An 11,094-nucleotide genomic window follows, 5' to 3' on the forward strand; every position below is an offset into this window, starting at 1 on the left:
CCCTGTGCCCTCAAAGTGGGGGGTGAGGATACAGCTGTGAGACTGAAGCAGGTCTGGGATTAAGATGAAGCAGCTTCCATACACAGAGGAACTTAAGGACCACAAGCAAACAAATGGAGCATAAGCTTCAGCAGGAGGCATTGGTATGGTGGCCCAAAGCACAGGCAAAGCCAGCTGTCCCATGGCAGATGGCAGAGTGGGATCAGACCACACTGGACAGTTCAGGGGAGACAGAGGGCAACAAGGGGACTTGCTCCCATGGATCCAGAGGCCTTTCCCAAGACTGCAGTCATGTAAACCTTGTTCATATATTTAGACACCATCTTAAAGAGGAGCAGAGGGAGGAACCCCAAAGAGACTGAGTTAGCCAAAGACACCTTCTACCAGAAGCAATGACACAATGTTAACAAATTTAAGTGCTACCCATACCCTCCTCTTCCTCACCCTTGCCTGACTGTCCAGTGGTGGGGGACTTTTGAAATTGATTTGTTTGATCACAGAAAATAGGGACGCTCTATTTCTCTGCACATCTGAATAATATTATATATATTTCCACTCTGTCAGAGGTATTACCCTATAACAAGAAGGTGGCGTAAAGGGGTTCCAGAATGGATGGCATTAGTTGTTTTAACTTTGGAATTTTAAAAGGGCTGTACATGTGTGTGTTTGTATATACATTCATGTATTTGGTCTATGAACTGAGCATTGTCTATATGGGTAAAGGAGCCACTGAGAATGACAAATGAGGGTGAGGGAGAGCTAGGTGGCTTCCTGTTGTGACAACATTTCTAGCTCTCTCTAGAGAAGCTGCCTTCCTCCTGCACATGAGCCTGGCACTCGTAGCAACCATCCAACAAGCAGTTCAAAGGCTTTCTATCTTTGCTACTTGCACACTGAAAACCATGACAAAGCCAGTGATTGCAGATCCAAATGCTTAAAAAGATCAAAGTTAACTGGATCTGAATCAAATAATACTGCATGTTACATAGAGATTGAAAGCTACACCATTAACATTCCTCAAAGAGCCCACACAGCTTGGAATCCTCCCTGGGGATGTCTGGGGTAAGCAAGCAGAATGTTAAGAAACCCCACGCCTCCCAACTGTCAGGAGGAATGTGCAAAGTCCTCCAAGGGGTAGGGTTAGCTCACAACACCCAGGAGGAATAACTCACACACTGGCCCACTCACTCTGTCTCCGTGGCTAACAGATAAGGGCAGTGCATGTAAGGTGCATGTGTATGTGTGTGTGTGTATGGGGTGCGTGTGTAGTGTGCATGTGATGTGTATAATATGTGTGTGATGTGTGTGTGGTATGGGTAGTATGTGCATAGTATATGTGTGAATGGTATGTGTGTGCTGTGTATGTGTATGTAGCATGTGCAGGATATGTGCAGTGTGTATGATATTTAAAAAATTTTAAAAATTAATTAATTTATTTATTTTGAGACAGAATCTCACTCTGTCACCAGGCGCCAGGCTGGAGTGCAGTGGCACAATCTTAGTTCACTGCAACCTCCACCTCCCAGGTTCAAGCAATTCTCCTGCCTCAGCCTCCCTAGTAGCTGAGACTACAGGTGCGCAGCACCACGCTCAGCAAATTTTTTGTATTTTTTAGTAGAGATGAGGTTTCACCATGTTGGCCTGGATGGTCTTGATCTTTTGACCTCGTGATCCACCCGCCTCAGCTTCCCAAAGTGCTGGGATTACAGGTGTGATAAAATTTTTAAATTTATTTATTTTTGAGATGGAGTCTCATTCTGTCACCCAGGGTAGAGTACAGTGGTGTGATCTTGGTTTACTGCAACCTCCGCCTTCTGGGTTCAAGCGATTTCCCTGCCTCAGCTCCTCAAGTAGCTGAGACTACAGGCACCTACCACTATGCCGGGCTGATTTTTGTATTTTTAGTAGAGATAGGGTTTCACCGTATTGGCCAGGCTGGTCTTGAACTCCTGACCTTGTTATCTGCCCGCCTCAGCCTCTGAAAGTGCTGGGATTACAGGTGTGAGCCACTGCACCCAGCCTGTGATGTGTTTATAATGCATGTATAGTGTGTGTCTGCTGGAGTGTGTGTGTTGGTTTGTGTGGTATGTGTTACATGTGTGGTGTGTGTAGTGTGACATGTTTATAGTGTATATGTATGTAGTGTGGTGTGTGTGTGGTATGTTTATGGTGTGGGCGTGGTGCATGTGATGTATATGTGCAGTATGTATGGTTATATGGCGTGTGTGTGTCTGTGTGTATATATGTGGGTCTATCCTTAGTCTCTGGCCAAGTTTCTTAAAAATAGTCACACAGGGGTAGCCTGCTGCATCCCCATTTCGCTCATACTTGTCACGCTAATTTGCAGGAGGATTTCAAAGTTGATTCCTGGCCAGAGAACAAGGAAACAAGAAGCTCGTCCCTGTTCCCCAGAATAGTCTTAGTCTTTTTTTAAATTTTATTTTAGGTGCATACTATATCTGGCATTTCTCCCCATGTTATCCCTCCCCACATCCCACTGTCCCTCCCTTAGCCCCCCACCAACTGCCCCTAGTGTGTGATGCTCCTCTCCCTGAGTCCACGTGTTCTCATTGTTCAACAACCACCTATGAGTGAGAACATGTGGTGTTTGGTTTTTTGTTCTTGTGTCAGTTTGCTGAGAATGATGGTTTCCAGATTCATCCAAGTCCCTATAAAGGACACAAACTCATCATTTTTTATGGCTGCATAGTATTCCATGGTGTATATGTGCCACATTTTCTTTGTCCTGTCTATCATTGATGGGCATTTGGGTTGGTTCCAGGTCTTTGCTATTGTAAACAGTGCTGCAATGAATATATGTGTGCATGTGTCTTTATAGTAGAACGATTTATAGTTCTTTGGGTATATACCCAGTAATGGGATTGCTGGGTCAAATGGAATTTCTATTTCTAGGTCCCTGAGAAATCGCCACACTGTCTTCCACAATGGTTGAACTAATTTACACTCCCACCAACAGTGTAAAAGTGTTCCTATTTCTCCACATCCTCTCCAGCATCTGTTGTCTCCAGATTTTTTAATGATCGCCATTCTAACTGGTGTGAGATGGTATCTCAATGTTGTTTTGATTTGCATTTCTCTAATGACCAGTGATGATGAGCATTTTTTATGTTTGTTGGCCTCATATATGTGTTGTTTTGAAAAGTGTCTGTTCATATCTTTGCCAACTTTTAAATGGGCTTATTTGTTTTTTTCTTGTGTATCTGTTTTAGTTCTTTGTAGATTCTGGATATTAGCCTTTTGTCAGATGGGTAGATTGCAAAAATTTTTTCCCATTCTGTTGGTTGCCAGTTCACTCTAATGGTGGTTTCTTTTGCTGTACGGAAGCTCTGAATTTTAATTAGATCCCATTTGTCTATCTTGGCTTTTGTTGCCATTGCTTTTGGTGTTTTAGTCATGAAGTCCTTGCCTATGCCTATGTCCTGTATGGTTTTGCCTATGTTTTCTTCTAGTATTTTTATGGTGTTAGGTTTTATGCTTAAATCTTTAATCCATCTGGAGTTAATTTTAGTATAGGGTGACAGGAAGGTGTCCAGTTTCTGCTTTCTGCACATTGCTAGCCAGTTTTTCCAACACTATTTATTAAACATGGAGTCTTTCTCCATTGCTTGTTTTTGTCAGGCTTGTCGAAGATCAGATGGTTGTAGACGAGTGGTGTTGACTCTAAGGCCTCTGTTCTGTTTCATTGGTCTATGTCTCTGTTTTCGTACCAGTTCCATGCTGTTTCGATTACTGTAGCCTTGTAGTATAGTTTGAATTCCAGCAGTGTTATACTATTCTCATTATGGCCTCCTGCAGTCGTATTTTGTTTTATTTCCTTTTCATTCTTGCTCTCCCTTGTGTTGGCTGAATCCAAAGCCAGTCACCAAGATATCAGTGTGGAATAGATCATGGATCTAAATACACCCTGGTCAAACCTAAGTGAATCCTGCTCTTTCCTGTTCTTCCTTAAATACCTCTCCTTAGCTTCTTTAAAAGCTTTGGTTAACATACATCAGAAGCCATAGTCAAAAAGAAAGTCAAATATCTGTTTTTCTGAACCATTAAGTGTCACCAGGTGTCAATCATTTTTGGAGCCACCACATGAAGAATAAATGGCTCCAAAAATGATTTTCCACTCAACCGAGGCTGTTTTTATGAGACTACATTTGTTTTTCTCTTACTGGTTGGCACATGGTGAGAGAGAGCAGTAGTCTTACAAAGGCTCTCTTGATATTGGTGCCACAGAAGAGATTTGTGGTAGATAAAATGAATGCTCACCAATATTTCCAGTGCTCATCAATAGGGTGGCCATGGGATTTGCCTTGGCCTTTGCCATGTGAGAGGAAACGTGCATGTGCTGGTGCATGACTCTCTTCTCTTTCCTCCTCCTGCCACTGCACACCTTGAACACACATGCTGACATGGTGTGTCTGAGGACAGTGGAACCCCACCAGCCTGGGTCCCTACTTACCTGTGATGGACATGTAGTTTGCTGTTTTAAATACTAATATTTTAGGCTTATTTATTATTACAGCATAAACGACTTTCCCTGGCTAGTATCAATATAACCTGCTCTGAAAATCCAGTAATCTCACACTTGGAGGAGGAATTTAACAGTAGTTTTCCCTAGTTTTGTGTCCTCATGACCTTTTAATTCTGCATATGAGCATTTCAGATTCATCTGATCACAGATTAGGGAGTTGAGGGGAGCTGCAATAAAATTGAACCAAATCAACAATCACTTCTACTTTCATGCTTTTCTTTTCTATTTCCAGTGTCAGTTACCTGGAGTGATTACACATATCTGAACGACCTTGGCTCTGTGTGCTAGAACTGCCTTGGCTGGTTGAGCCTACACATCTGTTGTCCTGCCTTCCTCCTTGTTGACGACCAGTGTGCCAGTTTTAAGTCTTATTCAACTCTCCATCAGAAGATTGTCACAAACATGGGTAAAATCATGATCGAGCAAAGGAGAAAACTTCACCTCTGTTGTATTTTCCCCGCAAACCCAGAAATACTTGTCAGTACTCCTCAAGACTGCCAAGTTCATGAATACTAAGGAAAAACTAAGAACCTGTCACAGTCCAGCAGAGACCTGGGAGACATGACAATTCAATGCAATATGGTCTCTAAATTGGATTGTGGAATAGAAAAAGTCATTCATGGAAAAAACTAGTGAAGTCCGAACAAAATTTGGAATTCAGTCAATAGTAATGTGCCAACAGCAGTTTCTTAGTTTTGGCAAATGTATTATGGTATTATAAGATATTAACAATGGAGAAACTGGATGAGGGTAGAAAGGAACTCTCCATGTTATTTTCACAATTTTTCTACAAATCTAAAAATAGAATTTTTTTTTTATAAACACAAACAACTGAAGGTTAGGTTTGCTGGTCACTCCCATCTATCTCTCCCTACACCCTGAAAATACAAACCACAGAAATATTTCCCTATTTCTAGAAATAAGGGAAAAAACATTCATGACTTTCCTCTAAGAAAGATTGGGAAATTGTTCTTATCAGAGAATTTCCCATATGCAGGAGGAACATTTTGCAAAATTATAAAGATGTTCTCCATCTCCCCTCTTCCCTCTATGCTCATATCACTTTGGTGCTGTTGCAGAGTCAGAGTTTTGAAAAATATCTTGACATAGAAGAAGAGCAAGGCTGAGCAGGGCCAAGGGAAGGATATTCTAGATGGGAAGAATGGTGGACATTGGAGCCAGTGTTGTAGGAGCTGGTAAATATACAGAATAAGAAGAATGGAAACAGAGATAGAAAACAGAAAAAGACAAATTGAGAAAAAGGATGACTTCATAGGAGCCACAGTGTCTGTAATTAGAAGTTTAGATTGGATGACTGTGAACATGTGCTGATGAGAGGGAGAGCAACAGTCCTGCCCACCTGTAGCATCTATTGTCTATCACAGCAGGCCCCTACCTTTCTGGCACCAGGGAGCAGTTTAATGGAAGATAATTTTTCCATGGACGTGGGGAACAGATGGTTTCAGGATGAAACTTCCACCTCAGATCATCAGGCATTAGATTCTCATAAGGAGCATGCAAGCTATTAATAGACCCCTCACATGCACAGTTCACAATAGGGTTCATGGTCCGATGAGAATCTAATGCTGCCACTGATCTGACAGAGATGGAGCTCAGACAGTAACTTTGGCTCTCCTGCAACTCATCTCCTGCTGGGCAGCCCAGTTCCCAACAGGCCACAAACCTGTACCAGTCTGTAGCTTGGGGGTTGGAGACCCCTGGTCTATCGAGCACCTGAGTACCACAGGTGTAACCCCAGGGGGCTAAGGCAGGCCATGCCAGGTCAGAAGTCTGAAGGCATTCTCATTATCTCTGCATCATGACTGCTCTCTTGGACCCCAAATACTACATGTTATGGGCTAAATTATGTCTTTCCAAAATTCATGTAATGAAGCCGTAACCCCAGTACCTTAAAATGTGACTATATTTGGAGATAGGCCCTTAAAGAGATAAGTAAGTTAAAATGAGACCATTACAATGGGACCTAATCCAATCTCACTGGCGTCCTTAGAAGAAGGAGAGATACCAGGGTTGTGCAGGCACAGAGGGACGACCATGTAAAGAGGCAGCAAGAGGAGGGCCACCTGCAAAGTAGCCCTGCTGCCGCCTTGACAATGGACTTCCAGCCTCCAGAACTGTGAGAAAATACATTTCTGTTGCTTAAGCCACCCAGGCTGAGGTATTTTGTTAATGGCAGCCCAAGCACACAAATACACTGCACGACGCCTTCTCCACCTTCTTACTGCCAAACCAGTGTCTCTGCTCTGAATGTTTTTAAAACATAAGATGTAATCAAACTAATGGATCTTATAGCCACAAGCTATTGTATGGATATTAGGCCTGTAGTCTTGAGTTGGAACACTATAGAAATATGTTGTTTCATTATTTCCCTTTAAATCCTTGGAATTTATGGTGAATAGTATGAAAACCGCTTATTTTTGTATTTATGTATGTATATTATATGAAGCCATAACAACAACACAAAAACTATAGAGATAAGCACTTATTACAGCAGTTCCCTCTTATCTGTGGTTTCACTCTCTGTGGTTTCAGTTACCAGTGATCAATGCCATCTGAAAATGGGTGAGTGCAGTACAATGAGATATTTAGAGAGAGAGAAAGGGGGAGAGACCATAGTCACATAACTTTTTTTTTGAGACAGGGTCTTACTCTGGCCGAGGCCGGGGTGCAGTGACATGATCTCAGCTCACTGCAACCTCCGCCTCCCGGGTTCAAGTGATCTTCCCATCGCAGCCTCCCAAGTAGCTGGGATTACAAGCATACACTACTACACTCAGTTAATTTTTATATTTTTAGTAGAGACGCGGTTTCACCATGTTGGCCAGGCTGCTCTCAAACTCCTGATCTCAAATAATCTGCCCACCTCGGCCTTCTAAATTGCTGGGATTACAGGTGTAAGCCACTGTGCCCAGCCTCAATTAACTTTTGTTATAGTCAATTGTTATAATGGTTCTACTTTATTGTTAGTTGTTGTTTTAATCTCTTTATGCCTAAACATGCCTAAGCTTCATCACAGGTATGATTGTGAAGGAAAAAGTATAGTATATATAGGGTTCAGTACTATCCACAGTTTCAGGCATCCACTGGGGGTGTTGGAACATATTCTCCTACAGATAAGGGAAGACTACTATATTCTAAAACAGTGGATCTCAGCATTTTGGGGGTCATGTCTCCCTTTGAAAATGTGATAAGCCACTTACCACATTTGCACATGCACGAGTATATGTGAAATTGCATGCGTGTGCACACACACACACACACACACACACATTCAGGGTGTTCACAAGTCCCCTTTTCTATCTGTGGATATCTACAATTCAGGTGTCCCTTTAAAGTTAACAACAGTTGTCCAAAGAAGGCAAGAATAAAGACATGATCTGTAAAAGGGCCCAGGCCAACCTACCTGCCAGGCTGAATTTGCAGAGTAAAGGGAACAGCCACAGTGCCCAGGTCCACATCATCCCCAGGTAAACACACGAAGGCTGGGGAGAGAGCTGAAAGTGACATCAGTCAAGAATTGGTTTGCTTCATACCTCTTTTCAAAAGCTGTATTTCCACTGGCAAATAGATTCTGGGGATTTGGGAGGGAGGAAGGATCCTATTTTATTTTATTTTGTTGACTATGATCACCTAGATCCTTCACAATTACTCCATCAACCCCAGTTAACATTTTAAAGATTTGCAATTACAATATGCTTTCCTTTCGTCCACAGTCCACTCCACCATGTCTTACGAAAAGTACACTAACTTCCAAGGATACGCTCCAGAAGAAAAATGCACTGTGAGTCTCTGCAGCTCTGAGGCCATCCTCTGGCCTCTGCCTCAGTGCCTAAGCCCTCCAGCCAAATGGAACAACTCACAGTTTCCCCAAGTACCATGCTATGTCACATCTCCATGCTCTGTGCATGCCCACAGTTCTCCCTTCCCCTTATTTCTAACAAATTAATCATCTTTCCAGACTCATCTCAAGGCTCTCCTTCCCTAAGACACCCTCTCTGAACTCCCACACAGAGTTGACCAGTTGGTCCCTCCTTTGTGCCCCATGTCCCCCTGTATCATGTGTTCGGCAGCATCTGTCACAAGAATGGTGGTCAGCAATTTACCTGACAGCTTCCCTACACACAGGGACCTTCTCCAGAGTGGAGCCTCTCTTCTTCTTCTCTGAAGCCTTGGTATCTAAGGCAGTGCCTGGTCTTGGGAGACAATACTATGTGTGACATTTACTTGTTTATTGGAACAAAAAGGCTGCTGGCTCTTCATTTCATCTGAGATGAGATGAAATGGTGGGATAGTCTAAGAGTAAGGCAAATGGAAAACCAGAAACTCATTTGAGGAAGAAATAAATGATGTTACATTGTCATCTGCCAGATCATTACAGAAAGAAAAAGAAAAGGATTCTTTACAAAATAAATCACTTTAGAAAAATGTGCATCCAGCATTTCTGGAGAAAATTAGAGGGATAACATTTTGTCATATATAAACCAGTTAAAATCCTTAACAAATTGGAAATGCCTAAGATAATAAAGCAGAGTGAGAACTTGGATCCATAATAATAAAAACACTGGGATGAAATAATACAAGACTGGTTACATAGCAGCGAGTGCTAGTATCACTCAGGAGCAGTGGTTTTCCTCTCAAGAGATAGCCATTTTGATTTAAATGAGTATGGAACCCAAAGGAAAACATTTTAATTTTCCAGTGAAGAAAAAATGTGTCTTTAGAAATAACTACAATGCTAAGAACATTCTTATCTGTGTCTAATTATTCAGAATGCTGTTTTAATTTTCTCCATCTGTTAGGCAGAAGACATGCCTTTAATCTTAGCTCACATTACTTGCAAATCCTAAAAGCACATGAAAAAGGAACACTATTAAAGCTAAGAGGCTATCAAAGCCAAAGTGCTGGCATTCTTTTTTTTTTTTTCTTTTTCTTTGAGACAGAGTCTTGTTCTGTAGCCAGGCACCAGGCTGGAGTGCAGTGGCGCGATCTTGGCTCCCTGCAACCTCCGCCTCCTGGGTTCAAGCAATTCTCCTGCCTCAGCCTCCCGTGTAGCTGGGACTACAGGTGCACGCCACCACGTCCAGCTAATTTTTGTATTTTTAATAGAGACGCGGTTTCACCATGTTGGCCTGGATGGGCTCGATCTCTTGACCTCGTGATCCACCCGCCTCGGCCTCTCAAAGTACTAGGATTACAGGCGTGAGCCACCGCCCCCGGCCGATGCTGGCATTCTTGATAAGTGAATCAATGAATAATTATGGATGCTAAAATGAAAACTGTTATTCTGCCAAGTGGTTTTGCATTTAAAATCCTATCAATATTAAATGTCTAATAAAATATTAAAATATTTTTAATATTTTATTAAAATATTAAATAGCTGAGTACAATAAAAGTACTCAGCTATTATTTGTGAAATAAAAAAAAAAAAACCTTAGAAAAAAAATCAACAGTACTAAATCATCCCAGAGATAAAACTGGAAAAGTGACAGCGGTTGAAGAGTGTGGCATTCTAGAAATTGAGACTGCCTGAGTTCTGGTCCTGGCCCTCTCGCAAACAAGCCGGTGACCTCAGGCATTCTTCTACATGTGCAGCACTGTCCCAGTCATGTGTTAGGTGTTTGGAATCAAAGAAAAGCACATCTCTGACTTTAAAGAGCTCATATTCTAATTCAGTGATTTTTAACAAGGGGAAGGGGGGAATGATAGAGAGGATGGCGGGAGTATTTTGGAAACTACCAATTTCAGAGTGAGCCACTGTTACTGAAGACTCTCAGGTCACATTTCTGCAGTAGGTTTGAACAGAAATGCAAAAGTACAGCGATGCCACTTAAGTAACTAGTGGTGTCCTATGTTTAAAGATGTAGGCTAGGGGTGGTGGTACTAGTCCACTTGCAGAGACAGAAGCCTGAACAGTAGTCTCCTATCACATAGTAAGTGCTGTATTTACAATAGTGCAATGAGCAAAAAGAGCATCTAAGAAAAGAAATGAGCTAATGAGTGTGGGAAGTCAACAAGCCATATCTCTCATTCTAATGCTTGCTTATCCTCCAGACCCTTTCCCACTTTTTCCTCTCACACTAGGGAACCACCACAAAAAGGACTGCTTGCTGGTAAAAAATGTGAACAAAGGCTGGGCGCAGTGGCTCACGCCTGTAATCTCAAGACTTTGGGAGGCTGAGGTGGGCAGATCACTCAAGGTCAGGAGTTCAAGACCAGCTTGAGCAACATAGTAAAACCCCATCTCTACAAAATACACAAAAAAATTAGCCAGGCATGGTGGCATGTGCCTGTAGTCTCAGCTGTTTGAGAGGGTAAGATGGGAGGATGGCTTGAGCCTGGGAGATCGAGGCTGCAGTGAACTGTGATCCCATCACTGCACTCCAGCCTGGGCAACAAAGTGAGATCCTGTGTCGAAAAGAAAAGAAAAGAAAAGAAAAGAAAAGAAAAGAAAAGAAAAGAAAAGAAAAGAAAAGAAAAGAAAAGAAAAGAAAAGAAAGAAAAGAAAAGAAGGAAGGAGGAAGGAAGGAAGG

At 42.2% G+C, this 11,094-nt stretch overlaps 1 protein-coding gene across 2 annotated transcripts in view; it reads right to left on the reverse strand.

Moving 5' to 3' along the window:
* The window catches only part of IL31RA (interleukin 31 receptor A), a 62,702-nt gene that overhangs the window by 44,954 nt on the left and 6,654 nt on the right, over window positions 1–11,094 (reverse strand). For both annotated transcript variants that reach the window (XM_032280615.1, XM_032280625.1), the window contains exon 2: window positions 7,968–8,058. In XM_032280615.1, coding sequence (XP_032136506.1) covers window positions 7,968–8,058 — 91 coding nt within the window. The remainder of the gene's footprint in view (window positions 1–7,967; window positions 8,059–11,094) is intronic.

Source organism: Sapajus apella, unplaced genomic scaffold (genome assembly GCF_009761245.1).
Source record: "Sapajus apella isolate SASKATOON/1434 unplaced genomic scaffold, GSC_monkey_1.0 scaffold1, whole genome shotgun sequence".
In the NCBI taxonomy this organism is placed as follows: Eukaryota; Metazoa; Chordata; class Mammalia; order Primates; family Cebidae; genus Sapajus; species Sapajus apella.